This window comes from Diabrotica virgifera, chromosome 6 (assembly GCF_917563875.1).
Source record: "Diabrotica virgifera virgifera chromosome 6, PGI_DIABVI_V3a".
Lineage (NCBI taxonomy): Eukaryota > Metazoa > Arthropoda > Insecta > Coleoptera > Chrysomelidae > Diabrotica > Diabrotica virgifera.
The window spans coordinates 47,036,987-47,061,607 of record NC_065448.1 but is presented as its reverse complement, the minus strand read 5'-3'; the positions used below and the strand labels follow the sequence as shown (position 1 = coordinate 47,061,607).

Below are 24,621 nucleotides of genomic sequence, written 5' to 3'. Positions count from 1 at the left end.
CATCGAAAAAGGGGGGGATGGCATGTCACCAGCCCCTCCAGGCAGATTTAAAAGGGTGGAGGCAGTACAAACGAATGAAGGGTGATACAATCCAGTACTAACGCAGTACAAACGAAATAGCCTATTTTCGACATTTAGAAGGCAAAAAGTGCAGAGTACAGGGTAGCATGTCACTGGCCCCCCCAGGCCAATCTAGACGGGTGGGGGCAGTACAAACAAAATAAGGGCGATACAATCCGATACTAACGCAGTACAAACGAACATACCCATCCCGGACCCCCAGATCGAAAAAGGGGGGGATGGCATGTCACTAGCCCCTCCAGGCAGATTTAAAAGGGTGGGGGCAGTACAAACGAATGAAGGGTGATACAATCCAGTACTAACGCAATACAAACGAATGAACCTTTTTTTGACCCTCAAATCGAAAAAGGGGGGGATGGCATGTCACCAGCCCCTCCAGGCAGATTTAAAAGGGTGGGGGCAGTACAAACGAATGAAGGGTGATATAATCCAGTACTAACGCAATACAAACGAATGAGCTTTTTTTTGACCCTCAAATCGAAAAACGGGGGGCTGGTGACATGGACCTGTGATACTCCGTCAGAGGAGAAAGTTATAATAGGCGGTGATTTCAATGCACATGTGGGCCAAGCCAAGGCAGGATACGAAGCAATACATGGGGGATTAGGCTTTGGAACTACAAATGAAGCTGGAGATGATATGCTTGAATTAGCAAGAGCACTAGATATGGCGATTGTTAACACATTCTTTGAAAAGAGAGAAACTCATCTTATTACCTACAAAAGTGGACAACATCAATCCGAAATACACTATGTCATGATAAGGAAAGAAGACATATGTGAATGCAAGGACTGCAAGGTAATAGTTCGTGAGACAGTAAGCTAACAACATAGGCTGCTTGTTCTGGACATTGAAGTAAAAAGTGAAGCTAAATTTTCAGAGAGGACCACAAAAAATCAAGTGGTGGATGCTAAAAGATGAGAAAGAAGGTCTATTCAGGGAAATAATAGTAGACAAAATATGTTGGAACATGGAAGCCCTAATACAATTTGGAGAAAAATGGCCAGTAGTATTAGAGCGACTGCTATTGAAATACTTGGGAAAACGTCAAGAAAAAAGTTTAAGGATAAAGAGACTTGGTGGTGGTCAAACGAAAACGAAGTACAAGGAAAAATAAAAGAGAAGGAAAAATTATATAAAAAGCGAAGAAACCCGATCCGACACAGATCTTCAAAACTATATGGTGGCGAAAAAGGAAGCGAAAGTAGCAATAGCAAAAGCCAAAGCAGAAGCGTATTCAAACCTATACGATCAACTTGGTACCAGGGAAGGCGAAACGAAGATATATAAAATAGCCAAACAGAGAGCAAAGAAAGCAAAAATTTTAATCAGATTAGATGTATCCGAGATGAAAATAATAAAATACTAGTTCACGAAAAGGAAGTAAAAAAGACAATTTGGCTTTATGCAGGGCAGATCAACAACAGATGCAATTTTCATTATAAGGCAGTTAATGGAAAAATACAGGAGTAAAGAAACAAACGCTCATATGGTATTCATTGATCTTGAGAAAGTATATTATAGAGTTCCTCGAGAGATTCTGTGGTGGGCACTCAATAAGAAAGGAGTCCCTGGTGAATATGTAAAGATTGTGAGGGATATGTATGAGGGAGTAACGACTAAGTAGTGTTAGGACAGGTGTGGAAGAGACTGATAAATTTCATGTGAAAGTAGGATTGCACCAAGGCTCGGTGCTTAGTCCGTATTTATTCTCATTAGTTTTAGACCAGATAACAGCGAAACTACAGGGTAACAGTCCATGGTGCTTAATGTATGCTGATGATGTCGTGTTGATAGGAAATAGTGAAAGAGACTTAGAACAAATACTGGAACAGTGGAGACAAGCTCTGGAGGAAAAAGGTTTAAAACTTAGTAGGACAAAGACAGAGTATTTGCATTGTTCATTTATAAAGATGGAGTTACTACAAATAAAATGGTATCTTTGGATGGTGAACTGATTGTAAAAAGCTATAGTTTTAAGTACCTGGGATCGGTATTACAGAGTAATGGAGAAATAGATGGAGATGCATGCAGTAGAATTAGGGCTGGATGGATGAAGTGGAAGGAAGCGAGTGATGTGCTGTGTGACAGGAAAATTCCAATGAAGTTGAAGGGAAAATTCTATAAAACAGCCATAAGACCGGCTATGATGTACGAAACTGAATGTTGGCAGTGAAAAAGAAAGAGGAACAACGAATGCATGTGGCGGAAATGAGAATGCTTAGATGGACAAGTGGAGTGACAAAAAAGGATAAAATTAAAAATGAGTATATTAGGGGAAGTCTAGGTGTGGCACCAATTGATGCCAAAATGAGAGAGCATAGGTTGAGATAGTTTGGTCATGTTCAACTTCGAGACGCTAGTCACCCAATACGAAGAATTGCTGAAGTGCAGATTCCTGGAAGGAGTAGGAGAGGAAGACCAAAGAAGACGTGGGGGAGACGATTAGGCAGGACATGTTGGTAAAGGGGATTAATATTGATAAGACCCAAGATAGAATTGTATGGAGAAATGCAATTAGGGAAACCGACCCCGCATAGGGATAAGGTAAAGAGAATGATGATGATGACTAGGCCACATACTAAGAAATAATAAGTAGTACCAATATGGTCAACTTATAGTGAAAGGAAATATCGAGGGAAAAAGAGGGGACTAGGAATAATATGGTGGCTAAGAAACATCCGACAATGGACAAGGCTAAATGTTGAACTGATGAAGATAGAGAGGAGTTTGCAATTGTAGTAGCCAACCTCCATTGAGGAGAAAGCACTTTAAAATTATGACACCTTATTATACTTTTACTCAAACCTACGTTTTTACTAATAGGCCTGGATCCCGCGTACCAAAAAAAAGTTGATTAATAGCAAGCTTAAAATTTGTTAATAGCTTAACGGTGTCTAGTCGGACAAACGTTGATGTACGGGAACACTGGAACAGGGGAAGTTTTAATTGTGGAATAGGTTAAAAATTTGTAACGTCAGACTATGAAATCGTTACATGTATTTTGTCGGACAGAACTTCCAATTGATTTGTTACCCTTTCATTAAAATCTCATGCAAAAATCAGACTGCTATTTATCACCAACATAATTCCTGTCATTTGACATGTTCTACGTGTCGGACTTATTGAAACACCGTCTGATTTTTGCATGAGAGTTTAATGAAAGGGTAACAAATCAATTGGAAGTTCTGTCCGACAAAATACATGGGACGTTTTCGTAGTCTGACGTTCCAAATTTTTAACCTGTTCCACAATTAAAACTTCCCCGGTTCCAGTGTTCCCATACATCAAAGTTTGCCCGACTAGACACCGTTAAGCTATTAACCAATTTACAGCATATTATTAATCAACTTTTTTTTGGTACGCGGAATCCAGGCCTATAAAAGCGCTATATTGAATAATATTACTTTATTTTTGTTTCAGGTTTTTCGTTATTATTATGGATAGGAGCCGGCCTTTGCTTCACTGCTTGCCTTATTAGAAAAGTTACAACAGAAGAAACAGATACAGATAATCTTATATTAGGATTGGTGCTTGTTGTAGTAGTTGTTGTTACTGGATGTTTTATGTATTCCCAAGAACACAAAAGTCAAAAGGTAAGTTAGATATTAATTTATGGGGAAAAACAGAGAGGTAGGTACTAACCATTATCAGAACTCGAAAAATATTTGGAAAACAAAGTCTAAGAAGAAGAAGAACATCCTGGTTAAATAACCTCATAACTTGGTTAAAGAACCGCAGAACACAACATGTGTACAGGTTTTCCACGCTGCTGCAAATAATAAAGATTGCCATGATGACGGCCAACATTTGTCACGGATAGACACACCAAGAAGAATAAACCACTTAAGGTGTTAAACACATCATGCTATTAGTCACCATTTATTAACTTGATACGTTTTTAGATAATCTCTTGTAAAATACTTAAAAGCTTTATGTTTTTTAGATTATGGAATCATTTGCTAACATGGTTCCCCCAAAAGCAACTGTGATAAGAGGAGGAGAAACAATGACCATTGTTTCCAAGGAGATAGTAGTAGGTGATCTAGTAGAAATGAAGTTTGGAGATCGGATACCAGCTGATATTAGAATAATTCATAGTCAAGGATTTAAGGTAAATTTCAAGAATTGATAATAGCTCCTCGAAAAAATATAGAAAGGTCTGTTATGAATAAATAAGAACTGTAATAACCAAACCACCTTAAAATACCACCACTACTTATTGTATTTTATGTCTCTTTCATATTCTATATCTTTAAATATTCTCGTATAATTAATGAATAATCCCATCGCTATCATCAACTGTGGATCCTGATTGTGGGCATCCTGTTGTGGATCCTGCCTCCAAGATTTATCGCCATTATGTTTCTGGCGATATGTTACCATTTTCTGATTTTTAATACCCTAGGGCGAGGCCCAGGCGCGGATACAGGGGGGTCAACGGATCCATGGACCCGCCTATTGTATTTAGTATATAAGTATTTTTTTATTATTTATTATTTTTTTCTGTTAACTCTAAACTTTAAGCCATCAGTACAACACTAAATTACACGACAGCCGCTTCCAAAGAATTGAAATAAGCCATAAAATCTAATAAAACTCTGAAAAATAATCTGCAGGCGCATTTGTTTGGGTACCGGAGGAACCATAAACAACGGAAATATTTTTCTCAATTCAAAAAATAAAACAAGAATGTGTGTGTACTTTGTACGCACGTAAGAAGTTATACTTCTACTAGATATTATGTGATTTTTAAGACAATACCAAAAATTTAAAAAAATAAAAGAATAAAACGCACACAAACACATTGAAAAATGCCACAAAGAAAAAATGATTTCTGAACGATAATAATTGTTGGCAAAAATTTTAAATACGCATTTTCTGAAAAAAAAATTATATAACAAATATACTTACAATCATAACATGCATAAAAAAATAAAAGAATAAAACTTGCATCGGGAATTGAACCCGTGAATTTCGTGCCGCTTTGACTCGTAATCGAAGCGTAGACTCACTCGTCCAATCCCACATTATTTATCATGTGGAAAAATACGGTAACTGAACTTTTTACTGTTTGACAGTTGTTTTGAAAATTAAATTATGTAGTTTAAATTTTGTGGAAGAAAATATAAAAATATAACAAAACAGTAAGAAAACAATATATTAGATTAAGATTGGTAGAACTTTTGTTGGTAATCAAATTAAGTATGTAAATCAAAGCATTACATACCTACTAGATAAATAAATCTACGCCAAAAAATCATAATTTAAAAATAAAATCGAACCTAATTTGGGATTTCTCTCTAAAATCCGCATTCTTGAGAAAATAAATGTATGTATTTCAACCTAATCCAAATGTATAATTACAATATGATTATAATAAAAACTACTTACCAAATTAGAATGAGTTTTCCTTGTCCAAAATAGTCCAAAAGTCCAAAAATATAGGTATATGAAAACTATTTAAAAAGGCAGTATAACTATTAACTAACTTTTGTTTGTTGTTTCTTTTCACACAAATTTTAAAACGCAACAACCATAAATAATCTAACTACAGCTGTGCCACAGCCGCCATATTGAATAATTTTTGACATGTCATTTGAACATCCAATAAGAACAAAGTTATAATGCGCATGCGCCTGGTCGCTAGGTTTTCCCATATAAAAATTTACCCTCTATCGCCGGTAAAGAAGTATAACTTCAAAAATTATATTTTAAAATGCAAATACATTACACTGGGTATAAACCTTATCTCATGAAATGTCACGTTTCAAATGTGCATTGATGGTAGAAAAGTAAAGAACATTATGGTAAAGAACGACCAGTGAGATTAATAGTCGTGAATTGTCTATCAATCCTTTTGATACCATAGGTATCTGGGATTATATAGTGTATTTTATGATTAGAGCAAGTGTGAGTCGTATGGCTAAATCTGGAAAATATAATATTTATTTGAGGTAAGTCTGCCCCCCCCCCCCTATTATGAATTTCTAGATCCGCGCTTGGCGAGGCCCCATTAGTACGTTGCGCTGCGTTGCGTTGCAATGTTTTCATATATTTGTCGCACGACAAAAGAGGCGAAAGGCAGGGTGATGCGCTGCATTGTCGAAGCTCAGCAGCTGTGATGGAGTGTTCCTCGGTGGAAGTGTCATCGTATGGCAGGTGTGGCATACAATTCGTTGTTACGTTGAGACTGTGGCCGGCCACAGTCGCTCGCATAAAAACCCACGGTAAAAGCGCCATAACAGACGGGCGACTGTCGCCAGCCACTCTGTGGATCCACAAAAGTAGTTTCCTATGATTGACCGTGGGTTTTTATGTTGAGTGGACGTTGCACCCCAGACGAGCGACTGTGGCCAACCACAGTCGCCGAGCCTCACTGCTAGTGGCGTCCACTAGTGGCAAGACCCATTCAGATGGACCACTTTTGTAGCTGCCGCAGATGTTTACGAGAGTTTATAGGGTGAACACCTAAAATGAATTTCGATTTGGAACGGTTTTTGATTGAAGTGCAAAACAGACCGGCTATATGGAATACAAGAACCCGAGGGCATATTTATAGGGCATTAAAAGGAAAAGCGTGGGACGTCATCTTTGAATTATTTATTTCTGATTTTAAAAAAGGTAGCCCTATCGAAAAGAATAAATCCCGTAAGCAATGTTTTCTCTATTTATATTTACATTTTATTATACATTGAAGCTAGGACAAATAATCCCGAACAAAAAATTCCTACAAATTATCCCTGGACAAAAAATCACCAGACAAAAATCCCCACAAAAAATCCCCGCAAATAATCCCCACAAATAATCCCCGGACAAAAAATCCCCACAAAAAATCCCGGACAAATAATCCCCACAAGTTTTTTTGGACAAAATATCCACACAAAAAATCCCCAAGATTCCAAAATATCCCGAAATCGACGCAAATGTGTGACCAGTGTGATTTCAGGCCCGGAAGATCGACTGTTAATCAAATATTAGACAAATGCTTGAAAAGTATTGGGAGTATAATTAAGACGTGTATCAGATTAAAGTTCTCAAACAGGCTTATGATTCAATTCAAGGAAAATGTATGTAGGACTGCCTAGAAAAAGGTGGAAAGATGCAGTCAGTGAAGATCTGGAGAAAATGAAATTAAGACAATGGGAAATAGTGGCAAAGACCGACAAACATGGAAGGCAATAGTAAACGCAAAGACTCACGAAGACAGGTTTCTTGGTATTACACATTTAAGATTATCGTTTTCAGGATCAGCAGTTACATCACGAACAGGCAATATTTTGAACAGAGTTGTTCAAAGCAGAGTGCGAAAAATATTTAACTTTTTGTGATTTTTGAAAAAACTCATAATAGTGTAGGAAACAGAGGTTGAACCTTGCAAAATGGACACAAGTCGGGTTTTATTTTTTTTCTGGTAGATCAAGGGGTGCTTATTATAAGACTAACTTTTTCTGAAAAAATTTCGCCCCGGAACCCCCTTTTTCACCCCTTTAAAGGGGGTAATTTGTGGTTTTTGCGAAACGTAGCCCTTCCTGTACCTTTTACAAAAAAATTTTTTTATAGAAATATGAAGAGGACTATATTTTCTATGATTTATTTCCCGACAGCATATGTCTATCATCCACCGTTTAGCGGGGTGGCGCCCCAAAGTTTTTAAAAAAGATGTGTTTAAAAAAATATATTTTTCCCTAACTGTAACGGAAATTAAGAAAATGTCCTGCGACAATTTTTCACAAATAAGTGACTGATTTTTTGGTATAGGTTTCACTTAAGGGTAATTGCCCTATTTTTAATTACAGGGTGTTACATTTTAAAAATCCCCTTTTTATACCATCTGAACCGTTTATGCTAGAGTAAAAAGACTTTCAGCGATTACCCATGTACTGGTGCTATATACAAATTTATATAATACACCCCCATTTTTTCCCCGGAACCACCCCAAAAAAAGAAGAATTAATAAATAAAGTGATTCTCTTGGAATCCTTCACACACAATGCCCTTTATTAATATGCTTCATATATCATTTTGTGCACGTTATTATTACCCATGCATGGACACCAAAAGCGATTTCCTAGTGCAACCCCTGTAGCCAAAAATAAATAAATAAAATGGGGGTTGAAATTTTTTTTTGTTTTTTGATTTTTGATCCATATGGGCATATGCTTCATCAATTCTGATTTTCAAAAATATATATGGTTATTGCAACATTCTTGCGGAAACCACCTCTATCCTTGAAAATATACTGCAGAAACTACCCCTATCCCTTGGCGAGCTGTTTTTACGATTTTCTCATTACCTATGCATTATTTTTAAACAAAACTTATATAAGGTTAAAGACCACTATTAACTCTAAAAATTAGGTCCTATTCATTTTTTTCGTATAAGCAACCGTTACGGCACAGTGGCGCCGTAAACTTCGTGATATGCTTTGGGGGGCTCCAGTTTTTGTTTTTTATTTCGTCACTTGTTTGTTTTATTGATAAAGTACTTATGTAAAATAAAACAACACAGTGTAAGCTACAAATTATGACCTATACACATTTTATATTCTTTGCCCCCCAAAGCCACAGTGGTGGCCCAAAAACAATTTTTGCCTATTTTCGCCACCTACACGCATTTTATTTCATTAATGCTACCTTAATAGCACAATATTCACCCTTAAGTGGTCGCTAAGCAGTGGCGGATCCAGGGAGGGGTGATGGGGGCGATCACCCCCCTCTCACACAAAGAGTGATATTATATTTAAAGATTATAAAAATATTCATTTATTTTTATAGAAATTTAGCCAATTTGCACGCCCCTTAACGATGCTGGATCCGCCACTGTCGCTAAAACATAAAAAGGACGCCATCATTATAAAAATAATAAAATAAGTATTTCTATAAAAATAAATGAATATTTTTATAATCTTTAAATATAATATCACTTTTGGTTTGAGGGGGGGGTGATCGCCCCCATCACCCCTCCCTGGATTTGCCACTGCTTAGCGACCACTTAAGGGTGAATATTGTGCTATTAAGGTAGCATTAATGAAATAAAATGCGTGTAGGTGGCGAAAATATGCAAAAATTGATTGTGGGCCACCACTGTGGCTTTGGGGGGCAAAGAATGTAAAATGTGTATAGGTCATAATTTGTAGCTTACACTGTGTTGTTTTATTTTACATAAGTACTTTATCAATAAAACAAACAAGTGACGAAATAAAAAACAAAAACTGGGACCCGCCAAGCATATCACGACGTTTACGGCGCTACTGTGCCGTAAAGGTTGCTTATACGAAAAAAATGAATAGAACCTAATTTTTAGAGTAAATAGTGGTCTTTAACCTTGTATAAGTTTTGTTTAAAAATAATGCATAAGTAATGAAGAAATCGTAAAAACATGCTCGCCAAGGGATAGGGGTAGTCTCTGCAGTATATTTTCAAGGATAGGGGTGGTTTCCGCAGGAATGTTGCAATGACCATATATATTTTTGAAAAGCACTGTTGATGAAGCAAATGCCCGTATGGATCAAAAAGCAAAAAACAAAAAATAAGTTTCAACCCCCATTTTATTTATTTATTTTTTGGCTACAGGGGTTGCACTAGGAAATTGTTTTTGGTGTCCATGCATGGGTAATAATAACGTGCACAAAATGATATATGAAGCATATTAATAAAGGGCATTGTGTGTGAAGGATTTCAAGAGAATAACTTTATTTATTAATTCTTCTTTTTTTTGGGGTGGTTCCGAGGAAAAAATGGGGGTAAATTATACAAATTTGTAAATAGCACCAGTACGTCGGTAATCGCTGAAAGTCTTTTTACTCTAGCATAAACGGTTCAGATGGTATAAAAAGGGATTTTTTAAAATGTAACACCCTGTAATTAAAAATAGGTCAATTACCCTTAAGTGAAACCCATACCAAAAAATCAGTCACTTAGTTGTGAATAATTGTCGCAGGATTTCTTTCTAATTTCCGTTACAGTTAGGGAAAAATATATTTTTTTTAAAAACAATTTTTTTAAAAACTTGTCAACTTTGGGGCGCCACCCCCGCTAAACGGTGGATGATAGACATATGCTGTCGGGAAATAAATCATAGAAAATATAGTCCTCTTCATATTTCTATAAAAAACATTTTTGTAAAAGGTACAGGAAGGGCTACGTTCCGCAAAAACCACAAATTACCCCCTTTAAAGGGGTGAAAAAGGGGGTTCCGGGGCGAAATTTTTTCAGAAAAAGTTAGTCTTATAATAAGCACCCCTTTATCTACTAGAAAAAAAATAAAACCGGACTTATGTCCATTTTGCAAGGTTCAACCTCTATTTCCTACACTATAATTGGAATTTGAAATTTGGTAATCGAAATTACAATAATTCATGCTTGATTTTAATTACTAATATTATTTTCGTACCGAAAATCAGTTTCATGGCGATTGCTATAACTCTCAGGCTGAAAAACACTTGCGTCGATTGCATTCACGGGAAAACTTTTAGAGACCTATTCGGAAGCAAATATTTCTTGGGGATTTTTTTTCCGGGATTTTTTGTGGGGATATTTTGTCCAAAAAAATTTGTGGGGATTATTTGTCCGGGATTTATTGTGGGGATTTTTTGTCCGGGGATTGTTTGTCCGAGGATTATTTGTGGGGATTACTTGTGGGGATTTTTTGTTGGGATTTTTTGTGGGGATTTTTTGTGGGGATTTTTTGTCTGGGGATTATTGTACAGGGGTAGTTTGTGGGGATTCTTTGTCCGGGATTATTTGTTCGGGGATTATTCGTCCGGACCCCTATACATTTGGTGCATTTGAACTGAACAAAACAAATACTCACAATCTTTTTTGTTTATTTATGTTAAATAGTGGGGTCCCATCCTAGACCAAAAAAGGTTTTATTGTTTGTTGTTGAAAACAAAACGATAAGATATCAGTTAAAAGGGGGTTGCAAGCTAACATGTTTAGATATATTTAATGTCATCATCTCCTTAAGGGCCTCTTTCACTCAGTTGTTAGGTTGTATCAAACTATTTGACGCCTGTAGGAACCAGATGTAATGGTTGATTTTTTATGTACTTCTTTCTGTGATGTAGCTGTTTTTGTCTGGTTCATCTTAATTCCATTTATGGAATTTATTGGTATTTTTTCAAAAGCGTTGAAATTTTATAAAATATTTAAAAGTATGGACATTACAAACACTGATTTTGACGAACACACTTTTTTAAAAAAATATTAGCCGGCAAAGTTTTTAATCATTTGAACAAACTTCCACTCAACATAAAAACCAACTGTCAATCATCGGAAACTACTTTTGTGAATCCACAGAGTGGCCGGCCACAGTCGCTCGTCTGTGGCCAGCCGTCTGTGTCAACATTCCTACAGCATCCATATTCCTAGTTTGGCTCGAATAATTACATTGGAAAGTTTATATCTTAGCATTAATCTCAACATCGACATATTACATATCACGCATTGTTCGAAAATTTTATTTTCATACATTGGTAGATTTGTTTTAAATTAATATCGTACTCAGTTTGACGCAAAGCGTACATGTCAATTTTATTCAGTTTTTAATTTCACAGGTTTGGTTGTATCGAGGCCGAGGTTGTCCTACGTTGATAGGCTATTATTTATAGATAGGCTATAAGATATTACATACTCGATAATTAATTGGTTATACTCAGTTATGATTGATGGACGGCTGATTTGGATTATTTTTTTTAAACAAAGTATCATTTGGCACTCGTATTATGGCTATAGTTACCATATTATTATATGATAACAATTGATATACACATTCATAGCGGCAAAATAGTACACGTACTTAATTTAACAAAAGTAAGAATATTTTAAAACAATCAAATTACAGTAAGAATCATGTTTTAAAAAGCACAAATCCAAATATCTTTAATAATAAATAACTTATTACTTTCTTTCTCTCTAGTAGTTTCCTCATTACTGTCCTTATTTTATGCAACACGAGCAACCATCTCTTTCCATCGGCTTTTATCCTAGGCTGCCCTCATGGACTCTGAGAATGTCTTGCCACTGTCTTTTTGCACATGATCTGTCCATCGAATGAGTGAGCAAACTCTGCCTCTGTGATCTTCAACATTTCCCGAAATGATAAATTTTTCAAGATTATCATTACTTATTTTTGCAATATGTCCGAAACAAGACGCCTGTGAGTTACATAGAGGAGAGTCCAAATGTTAAGCTCTTGGAGGATTGAGAGATTTGTTCTGTATTCTATCCATGAGATCCGAAGCATTTTTCTCTACCATATCTCGAAGGCGTCAATTATTTTCCTATTATCATTTCCTAACTTTCCGTGTTAATTCCAAAATGTATCTGTTTCTGTTCAAAGTAACATTTAAGTCTTTGACAGCACTGCGGTGAATTTAACGTTAGGATCTCGATCTCTTCCACTTGACGGTCAGAGACGAAATGAATTACGTTATATATAAAATGTAATCAACGCGCATCAAGCCACTTCTCACTTGTCATACTTGTAAAGTTTTAAAGTACGTTGTACATTAATAATACTGTTTACGCTTTACATTATGTTATACATATGAAAGAGAGTCTACCCGAAGCGAAGTATCTGAAAGTGTCCAAGAGACCAGCGGCAAGTTGACACGCAGCTTCGTGAGTTGGTACAGAAATGGTACAGAAAACAGAAATGGTACGCAGAAAGTGGGGTGACGCAGTTTTCACGGTCCGTGATCCTGCGCTACGCAGTTCTCAATCCGCAGATTGTCACGGTGTGTGGAGGTAAGATCCATGAACTCTGCTGAAAAGAAACACATCACCTAAGAACAGTAGGTGCAAACTGTGATTCAATTTGTGGTGAGCAGTTTTTCTCACCATGTTTCACCTGCGTCACCACACCAAAGAGCATGTCAACTTGCGGTCGGACTTGACATTAAAAAGCACGTAATGGCATGCGTTTACTGACAATTTTTAATTTACAGGTAGATAATTCAGCTTTAACAGGTGAATCGGAACCCCAATACCGCGGAACTGATTGTTCAAGTGACAACATATTAGAAACTAAGAATTTTGCCTTTTTCTCCACTAATGCTGTAGAAGGAACCGCAAGAGGTAAGCGTATAAAGGATTTAAAAAAAACTATTTTCTATATATCTTATATGTATAACTAGATCCAGACATAGAATGACTAAAACTACTTTTATGAAAATGAAATTATTTCTTTGCAATCACCATCTCAGTTTAGAACATAGACCAAGAATGGTTAATTGCTACGTTTGGTATGTTACCCTACTTTTGTATGGTACCTACAGAAGAGTGGACACCAAAATTATTGGCCATGAATATAATTGAAGCCCTGAAAATAAGGATTCATAGACGGATGCTAAAGATACCTTGGAGAGTAAGAAAAACTAATAAGGAACTACTAAGGAGGGTCAACAAAGAGAGGGAACTCCTAAAGACTGTTTAACACCGAAAAATGTTTTATCTGGACAATATAGTGAGAGAAAATCGATATAGAATACTAAAACTGATCCTTAAAGGAAAAATAGAGGACCGAAGAAGTTAAGGAAAAAAACAAGTTTCTTGATTAAAAAATATTTGTGAATGTACTTAGATATCAAATGCCGGACAATTAATATTCCATATTGCAGAAGATCGAGAAGCATTCTCAATGATGATCTCTAACGTCAGATAATTCTGATAAGGCACGTGAAGAAGAAGATTAGTAGCAATAGTAATTAATTATAATTTAATTACTATTGCTACTAATCTTCAATTAGCAATAATAGTTTATACCAGTACAAAGCGGAGTCAGACAATGTGACTCCTTAAGCGCACTCCTCTTTAATATAATAATGGACGAAATAATAGAAGCAGTACGTAAAGGTCATGGTTGCAGAAGGGGGAACAAAGAAATCCAAGTATTATGCTATGCAGACGACGCCGCATTAATCGCCGAGACAGAAGACGATCTCCAAAGATTAACACACATCTTCAATACAACAGCCAAGAAATACAATATGATAATATCAGCAGGAAAAACCAAATGTATGACATCTAAATACTCACTACGATGTAAAATTGAAATTGATAGGAAAATAATAAAGCAGGAAGCAAGGTTTAGATATCTGGGAATATATATAACCAGTTACGGAGATGTTGAAGAGGAACTACGACAACAAAGCTTAATAGCAAGTAAAGCGGCGGGATATCTTAATGACGCAATCTGGAAGAATAAACACCTAAGACAAGACACAAAGGCAAGAATCTATAAAGCAGCAATTAGACCTATATTGACATACACAGCGGAGACTAGACCTGACACATCTAAAACGAGACGACTACTAGAAACAAGAGAGATGAAAATACTCCGACGAATATCAGGGAAAAGTCTGTTGGATAGGGAGAGAAGCGAAAACATAAGAAGATCATGCAATGTAAAAGACATAAATGGATAGGTGACAAAACGGAAACAGGAGTGGAACGAACATATTAGTAGACTGGCAGAGGATAGGATAGTACTAATAGCACGAGATAAGTCACCAAATGGACGAAGAAATATTGGCAGACCAAGAAAAAGATAAGGGGATAATTTAAACAATTTAGGAGGCTAAAATTGAAGAAGAATGAGCCTGCAAAGCCTACATACAAGAAGGAAGAAGAAGAAGTAATTAATTATATGTTTAATAATAAAGGCAGTTTTTGTTTTTATTCGATTCAGAGTTGGACCACCATCTCCATATAGCTATTTCAGCATCCCATGAATCATCAGTGAAGCTATGCAGTCACAACTCCGAAGCGAACATTATAGGGGAGTGCAATTAGAACGAAAAGATACAATGTTTCGGAAAAAATCAAACAAGGTTATATTTTTCTAAAAGTTTTTTTGTTAGTTTATAAATATGTTAAAGTAAAAAGTTCTACTCACAAATTTCGCCGCTAATTGTTTATTAATTGTTTAAACAATAACAATTGTTTTGTATAAATAATGTTAAGAATATGGGTGAATTCAACATTATATTTTGATAAAAAATGTTTTTATTCTAGTTTTGATTATGCTGAACCCGAATCTGACATTACAATTTGCAAATTCAAAATGGCGGATTCAAAATGGCGGCTTTTTTCCTAAAAATCCTTAAAAAGTAGTTGTAAAATCCGATTTTTTTTATAAAACGAGTTTGTTTACATATATGTGGATATTTTTGAGAGGTTGCTGAACCTGAATCAAATCTGGATAATTTAAATTATAAAATGTATTTATTTCTACATATATTTATTTTTGAGAGTTTTGATAAGCCTAACTTAAATGTTAACATTATAATGGCGGATCCAAGATGCGGATTTTTTTAAAAAGAACATAAGAAAGAACATTTTTCTAAAACATTTATTGTCTTTATTTTTAACAGGTTGTTGAATCTGAATTAAAGATTAAAAATTTAAATTTCAAAATGGGGGATCTAAAGTGGCGGATATTTAAATGAAAAACAAGTAGAATCCAATCAAACAAATATGGAATTTCATTCTTAAAAAAAAAGATAAACAAATAATTTTCACAATGATATTAAAAATTAAAATGTATTAGAAAGAATATTTAAAAAAAACAAATTTTCGATTAGAAGGATATAATTACATATTGAAACATAGTTTTTAATTCCAAACAACTTTTCTTTATAAACATTTTCGATATTGTGAAATATAAAGATACTTTACTCCTGAGTGAAATTCATATTTTTTGACATACCTCGTACAAAATTAACAAAATTGGATATTTGATGGTTGCATCTTATGCTATATATGATGCAGAGTATTTTATAAAGAATAACTTTTTTTCGTAAAACTGATATTAAAAAAGTTATCAATAGGTTTCATGTTACGCAGACATACTGTATGAGCTAAAAAAAATTTTTGTTGAACATTTATTATTGTTGAAGCTTATTATTAAATGTATTTTAGGTAATTTTTACAGAAAAAAGTTTTGATCACTCTGTATATACATTTTTTCAGTTGGTAATTTTCGGTTTTTGTATTACATTTTTGTTATCTTTCTAAGTTTTCTCAAAAAGAAATTGTTTATTTCATTTTTAAATTAAAATAATTCAGTGTTTTTTAAAGATTACATCCCAAGCTTTAAAAAAATAACAAAAAAATTTTATTATATTTATTCAAACTTGACTAATACCGTCTTAAAGTGGTGGGAATTCTGTAAAACTACGAAGTTTTCAAAAATTACATTTTTTGAGACATCGTATTATTTGAATTAAATTTTTGAAATTTTTTTTGAATGAAACATCGTTTAGTCAGATGATTGAGAGGTAAGTTGTGCAAATTTGAGAGTTTTATAAGTAAAATTGTATTAGTTACACATTTTTAAATCATTTTTAAACAAAATTCATGTAAGGCTCACTTTCCGCCCACACCGTACTTACGTCTATACATTTTATTTCTTTTTATTACAACCATAAGATAGCTTATTTCATCTTCTTTCATGTCCAATTTGTAATATTTCTTTTGATCCATCAGTTAAAGAATTACATTAAAAAAACTCAACCGTGCAGTTCTTCCAACGTTAGTTTACAGTGCGCCAATGTGTGTGAGAAGGGTGACTTTAGCGTTATAAATAAAAAATTACAGAAGCTAGAAATTTAACTTTAGAAAAATCTTTATATAAGGTTTTTTTTTGTAAAATTTTCTGAATTTTTCAATGGTCAAGTCAGTTTTTTTCTAAAAATTATATTTTCGGAGTTATTTAAAAAAATATCTAACTTCGCTGTTCATTTGTTTAATAAAAAATGAAGCACCCACTTCTCGAGTAGAACTTTTTGATATGTTGTTTATTAAACATTTCTTAATGAAATTACAAAAAGTTTTATCTTGTTTGATTTTTTCCGAAGTGAAAATCTAAATGCACTCCCCTATTAACAACCCTGCCTATTTAAGGGAAACCATCGCGATACAATGATTCCACCTTTTGAGACGCAATCTAGCGACATCTCTCGCAAAACGAGGAAAACAACTAAAAGCTGTAGATACAAAGTTTACTACTTTTTAAAAAATGAGAATAATTGAAATAAAAATATAATAAACAATATTTTAAATCTAAAACTTTTCGTTAATAAACTGCTTTCTGGCTGCATCCTGTATCTCTGGCTTTTACAATATACAAGCACAAGAGACGACGAATATAGGAGAAAGCAAATAGGACACTTTGGCCACGCATTTACCTTCTCTCCGTCAAGGAAAAGGACCGAAAGATAGTTTCTAAATACTCAATTCTGAGTAAAGATGAAAAATAATAAAGGCAGTTTTTGTTTTTATTCGACTCAGAGTTGGACCACCATCTCCATATAGCTATTTCAGCATCCCATGTATCATCAGTGAAGCTATGCAGTCACAACTCGGAAGCGAACATTAACTACCCTGCCTATTTAAGGGAAACCATCGCGATACAATGATTCCACCTTTTGAGACGCTATCTAGCGACATCTCTCGCAAAACGAGGAAAACAACGAAAAGCCCTAGATACAAAGTTTACTACTTTTTAAATACATAATTAAAATAATTGAAAAAAAAATATAATAAACAATATTTTAAATTAAAGACTTTTCGTTAATAAACTGCTTTCTGGCTGCATCCTGTATCTCTGGCTTTTAATTATATGTTTGTTTAAATGAGTACGTGGCAAATTAGAGAATACAAAGAATAATATTTTCATCTTTTAGGTATCGTCTGTGAGACTGGTGACCGAACAGTAATGGGAAGAATCGCTGGTCTAACAGCCCGTCTGCAACCAAACAAAACACCAATCGCTAGAGAATTAGAACATTTCATGAAAATCATCAGTGTGTGGGCTTGTTTCCTTGGTTTTGTGTTTGGATCAGCTGCTCTAGCTATGAACTATTCTTGGATTGAAGCTTCTCTGTTTCTTATAGGAATTATTGTCGCTAATGTACCTGAAGGTAAGTTTTTTGAAGTAGTATTGTTTTATATTTTAGTATTTTGCATTAAGTATGTCTAATTACGTATCTTATGTTATCAGGTCTCCTTGCCACAGTAACTGTCTGCCTATCAGTAACTGCCAAAAGGATGGCAGCTAAAAATTGCCTTGTAAAGAATTTGGAAGCTGTTGAAACGCTGGGCTCCACTTCCATTATCTGTTCCGACAAAACTGGAACTCTCACTCAGAATAAAATGACGGTGTGCCATTTTTGGTGCTACAATCAAATTATGGATGCTGATTCTACCATCCAACAGGACCATGCGAAGGACTACAATAAATCAGAAAGTAAGTTATTGGAAGAAATAATTAAAAAAAATACCAAGCTTTTTGTAAAAGGTATATATTAAAATAAATTGAAACAGACTGTATGACTTGTACACACTTCTAAAAAAGGTCAAACCGGCAAACAGGTGTATGTTCTCAAAGAAATTGAAAGTGTGTAAAAAAAAACTTTTAATAATCAGCTAAGTACTTTCAGCACATAACGTGCCATCATCAGAGCTTCGTCCTCTTATAAATCCTTCATAGAAGAGTAATTGTTAAAACTCACATGATAAATCATGGATACTGGGCAAAAACCACAGATATTGGGTATAAAACCCTTAAAATTAAAAGTTATCACATCTAAATTCTTTTTTTATTTTAAAATTACAACATATGTTGTAATTTTAAAATAAAAAAAGAATTTAGATGTGATAACTTTTAATTTTAAGGGTTTTATACCCAATATCTGTGGTTTTTGCCCAGTATCCATGATTTATCATGTGAGTTTTAACAATTACTCTTCTATGAAGGATTTATAAGAGGACGAAGCTCTGATGATGGCACGTTATGTGCTGAAAGTACTTAGCTGATTATTAAAAGTTTTTTTTTACACACTTTCAATTTCTTTGAGAACATACACCTGTTTGCCGGTTTGACCTTTTTTATATTAAAATACCCTAAATAAGGATCACAATACAAAACGTTTTCGGATTAAGGAATCCATCATCAGTGTTTAAAAGCCAAAAATTGCATGCCTGAGCCACCAAAATGTATTGGGTAAAAACCCTTTAAATGTAAATGATAAAGTTGTTTTACATGTTTATATAAAAATCATCTGATGTTAAAAATATACCTGGATGTTACCCAGGGCAACACAGGACTCTCCCCAAAATAATTTTTGTTGATTTACTACTGAGCAACAACTACTATGTAATAACTACAATCTGATTCCCCAGTTTGTAAAGCCTAATTAAATCTTGTTGGTTTGGAATTTTCTGGGCCGGCGTAGCTCAGGCGGTAGTATGCTTGGCTCGAGTGCTGGTAGGCCGAGGTTCAAATCGTAGTGCCGGCAAGAACAACTACACATTTTTAAAATGTATATAGACCCCAGGTCGACTCAGCCTGAATAAAATGAGTATCTTGGGTAAAGCCAGGGGTAATAATAGGCGGTTGAAGCGTAGCACTGGTCCTATTATCTTCCTTGTATACCGTAGGCCCTAGATATAGCAGACTACCCTGCTATAATCCCAAAGCCGCGTCAACGGTATAAAATGGGAGACTATTATTATTATAATTTTCTTCTTCTTCAGGTGTCCTGTCCGCTGTGAACGTTGGCTATTAACATAGTAATGTTGATCTTGGTTACGGCACTTCTAAAAAATTTGACTCATGTTAGCCTCAACCATTTCCACAGATTTTGTAACTACAAGTCTCTTCTCTTGTCTGGCCCACGCTTGTTGTATCTGTTTCACTGGATAAACAATAGAAGTAGGCAATAGTTATCGTGTCTTAAAATGTGGCCTAGATACTCAAGTTTTCTTTGTTTAATTGTGCTCACGGTTTCTTTTTCTTTTCCAATTATGTGGATTATCTCTATGCTACCATCTCTATGTACCATCTTCGTCCAGGATATACGAAAAATGCGTCGGTGCACCCATATTTTGAATTCCTTTAGTTTTTCATTAGCTTCTCTGTCAGCGTCCAGGTCTCCATACTATACAGTGATGAACACGCTAATAACCGTCAAAATAGCGCAAAACATGGAAAACATATATGTAGTATGATATAATTGATCCAAATAATGGCATAACCCAGACATCCAAATTGAAAGGTATCCTCCAACAACAAATTGTTCTATATGGTCTACATTATGTTCAGAAAAAAGTCACACCATTTGGAGCGTCGGGTTTGGGGGGGAGAGGGGGAGAAATCGGTAAATTCGTAGTTTTTTTACCTTTTATACAAAAATATTCTACATTAAATTTGCAATAAAAAAGGTCCTATGCATAATCCTTCTAAAATGAACGTTTCCAAAGTTACGGAGGTAGTATGATATAATTGATCCAAAAAAGGCCTAACCCAGACATCTAAAGTAAAAGTTTTCCTCCAACGCCAAATTGTTCTACTCGTATATGGTCCACACATTGTTCAGTAAAAAGTTACACCATTTTGAGCGTCCGGTTTGGTGGGGAGATGGGGGAGAAGTCGGAAAATTAGTAGTTTTTTTACGTTTTTCGTCAATATTTCTAAAACTATGTTTTAGCGTAAACAATGGTCTACACAAAAATGTTCTACATAAAATTTGAAACAAAAAAGGTCCTATACATAATTGTTAGAAAATCAACGGTTCCAGAGTTACGGAGGGTGAAAATTGGAGGTTCTCGATACTTTCAAAGTTACGGAGGGTGAAAAGTGGAGGTTTTCAATTGATGATGATTTTGGGTGGTGAGGTTGACGTTTATTCAAGGGCTTATCACTAACGTATCATCGGCCACTGAAGTAGCAAATTTTATTTACAAAACACAATCCTGTTAAAGAAAATTTCTATAAATTGCCCAAAGAATATAAAAAGTATCGAAAACCTCCACTTTTACACTCCGTAACTCTGAAACCGTTGATTTTATAACAATTATGTATCCGACCTTTTTTGTTTTAAATTTGACGTAGAACATTTTTGTATAGAACATTGTTTTTGCTAAAGCATAGTTTTAGAAATATTGACGAAAAACGTAAAAAAACTACCAATTTGCCAAGTTTTCCCCATCTCCCCCCAAACCGGACTCTCAAAATTGTGTAACTTTTTACTGAACAATATGCGGACCATATAGAACAATTTGGTGTTAAAGGAAAACTTCTACTTTGGATGTCTGGGTTAGGCCTTTTTTTGGACCAATTATACTATACTACCTCCGTAACTTTTGAACCGTTCATTTTAGAAGGATTATGCATAGGACCTTTTTTATTTCAAATTTAATGTAGAACATTTTTGTATAGAAGGTTATTCATGCTAAACCGCATAGTTTTAGAAATATTGACGAAAAACGTAAAAAACTACGAATTTTCCGATTTCTCCCCCCTCTTCCCCCAAACCCGACGCTCAAAATGGTGTGACTTTTTTCTGAACATTATGTGGACCTTATAGAACAATTTGGTGTTGGAGGATAACTTTCACTTTGGATGTCTGGGTTTGGGTCTAGTTATACCATACTAATAATACATTGCGAAACAAAAATAGATGAATTGAAACAGACTGTATGACTTGTACACACTTCTAAAAAAAGGTCAAACCGGCAAACAGGTGTATGTTCTCAAAGAAATTGAAAGTGTGTAAAAAAAAATAGATGAAACTAGTGGAGATGGAAATGATCGTTATAAACGTATAAATTAACATTACATTACATAGTTTGCTACCTTTAGACGTATCAGAGGAGTATGACAACTGTCACTGTGACAGTAGAATTTTATAAAATACTCCTGTCACAGACGTCTAAAGGTGGGAAACTATGTAATCTAATGTTAATTTATACGTTTATAACGATCATTTACACCTCCACTAGTTTCATCTCTTTTTGTTTCGCAATGTATTATGTTTTCCATCTTTTGCGCTATTTTGCCGGTTATAAGCGTGCTCATCACTGTATAGTACCTAAGATGGGATAAATGTAGCATTTAACTAGTAGCAGTTTTAAAGTAAGAGATAAATCCTTGCATATCAGGAGCTTTTTCATATATATCGTTAAATGCTGCTCTAACTAATTCTATTCTCGCCTTAATTTTGGTGCCCTGTTCCCATTTTGCATTTACGTTGGTGCCAAGGTATACGAAAATTCTTAGGTCTGGATCCCGCGTATGAAAAAAAAGTTGATTAATAGCAAGCTGAAAATTTGTCAATAGCTTAAGGGTGTCTAGTCTGACAAACTTTGATATATGGGAACACTGGAACAGGGGAAGTTTTAATTGGGGAACAGGTTAAAAATTTGGAACGGTCAGACCACGAAAACGGCACATGTATTTTGTCCGACAGAACAGACTTAAACTCTCATGCAAAAATCAGACTGCTATTTATCACCAAATGGGCGTTTTAATGAGTGGAACATGTAGAATATGTCCAATGACAGGAATTATGACAGGTGATAAATAGCAGTCTGATTTTTGCATTAGAGTTTTATCTCTGTTCGGAGAGTTTAAGCCTATTCTGTCGGACAAAATAAATGTGCCGTTTTCGTGGTCTGACCGTTCCAAATTTTTAACCTGTTCCACAATTAAAACTGCCCCAGTTCCAGTATTCCCATATATCAAAGTTTATCCGACTAGACACCCTTAAGCTATTAACAAATTTTCAGCTTGCTATTAATCAACTTTTTTTTCATACGCAGGAACCAGACCTATCTATATTATGGTCAATTATTCACCCGTAACTGTCGATCAGGTTTTGGTTTTTTGCTTATCAGCAGCTATTTTGTCTTCTTGAAGTTGAAGTTTTTACTACTTTTGTTCGACCCCAGTATAGAATTTACTATTTGAGTTGAGAATAATATAAAAAATAGTAAATTGTATTAAGACGCCACGAGAAAATAGCTAGAAAATTTAACATGTTAATTTCCTCAAAAAAGACAAAATGCATCTTGTAAATTGGAGCTGGAAGGTCAGATAATAGAACAAGTGATGGAGTTTAAATACCTAGGCATCACACTATCTAGCTACGGAAGGCTCGAAAGAGAAGTGGAAGATCAAGTGAATAGAGCAAACAAAGCCGCAGGTTGCCTGAATGACACAATATGGAGAAATAAAAATATCGGAGAAGAAATGAAAGGCAGAATTTACAAAATAGCCATCAGACCAATAATGACATACGCCGCAGAAACACGACCTGACAAAGAGAGGACAAAAAGATTAGTGGAAACAGCGGAGATGAAAACCCTTCGAAAAATCGATGGTAAGACTCTATGGGACAGAGCTAGAAGTACAGATATACGACGGAGATGCAAGGTGGATAACATTAATGACTGGGTAAGAAACAGAAGAATAGAATGGAATGACCACATAAGCCTAATGACAACAAATAGAGTAGTAAGGACGGCGAGAGACGGTTCCCCAATAGGAAGACGATCAGTGGGAAGACCACGAAAACGATGGAACGACAAACTTACTATAGAGGCACTAAAAAACAGACAGGGTTATGTCTATACAAAAAGAAGAAAAAGAAGAGAAAATAGTTTCAGAACAGGTTTGTATAGGTTTGCGACAATGTGAGTAATCTTCAATCTTTTAAATAAAATTGGTTCTATGCATTTTAAAGATGAAGAGTACAGCTTTTGCATTTTGTCGGAAATAAAGTCAGATTCTATAAAGCTGTTAAATAAATAAACGTTACGCGATTTTTGCCATTTTTTACGATTCTCATCAGATCTATGTAACTTTCATTGACCGGTCTGTATAGAATTTCCATTGCTATACGCTCTGAGCTTCGCTGGTGGCGCTCCTAGCGGATTACTAATTCAACTTTCACCGGTAATTTTTAAATTTATTATTTAATTGTTATCGCTTAATATTTACAACGCAAAAAAGTAATTAAATTGTAATCGATTTTTTTAAGATTTTGCTAATCATTTTGACGTTCTATTGATAAAATATGAATTTCTTACTTCGGATACTTTCACAATTATCGTGTAGATGGCGCTAAGATTAATAATTAATTTATAATTACATATTACGGAACTTTAAAAAAACCTAAATTCAGTATTTAAAACGTAAGTATATTTAAGGTAAAAATATATACCACAGCTTTGACCAACTAATATTTTTTATAATTAATGTTTTTAATTTTAATTTAATTAATCACTTTGACATTTATGTCAAATTTCCGGTAAACGTTTACAGACTTGTCACTACTGGCGCTCGCGAATTTGTAAATATCCCCTCTACGTACGAGTTCACAGCGTATAGCCTAATCTTCAAAACCAATCACATGAAATTTCGATTTTGAGTTTTAAAACCCTGAATTTAAACTTGCAAATTACAAATGATCTTAAGTCACGAGAAATAAAGTATACCGAATTTAGTCCAAGTAATGAATCTTAAAATAGGACAAAACCTCGCAATTTTTACATAATGGATCGATTTGCTTGAAAATTTGGGAATAAGTAGTGGATAGTCCAAGGATCAAAATCTATATGATGCCGAAAGGCGCTTTTACCATGGGGGTGGTTGCCGCCCCATCTCGGGGGTGGAAATTTTTTATTATATTTTGACCGCAAAAGTTGGTAAAAACGTTCATTCTAAGCAAAAAACTTTCTATGTATTTTT

General features: G+C 34.8%; 1 protein-coding gene across 1 annotated transcript in view; it reads left to right on the top strand.

The window, feature by feature from the left end:
• The window catches only part of LOC114334784 (sodium/potassium-transporting ATPase subunit alpha), a 196,377-nt gene that overhangs the window by 106,725 nt on the left and 65,031 nt on the right, over window positions 1–24,621 (top strand). The window contains exons 3-7 of the mRNA XM_050652786.1: window positions 3,505–3,677; window positions 4,028–4,195; window positions 13,034–13,163; window positions 17,774–18,010; window positions 18,091–18,336. Coding sequence (XP_050508743.1) covers window positions 3,505–3,677; window positions 4,028–4,195; window positions 13,034–13,163; window positions 17,774–18,010; window positions 18,091–18,336 — 954 coding nt within the window. The remainder of the gene's footprint in view (window positions 1–3,504; window positions 3,678–4,027; window positions 4,196–13,033; window positions 13,164–17,773; window positions 18,011–18,090; window positions 18,337–24,621) is intronic.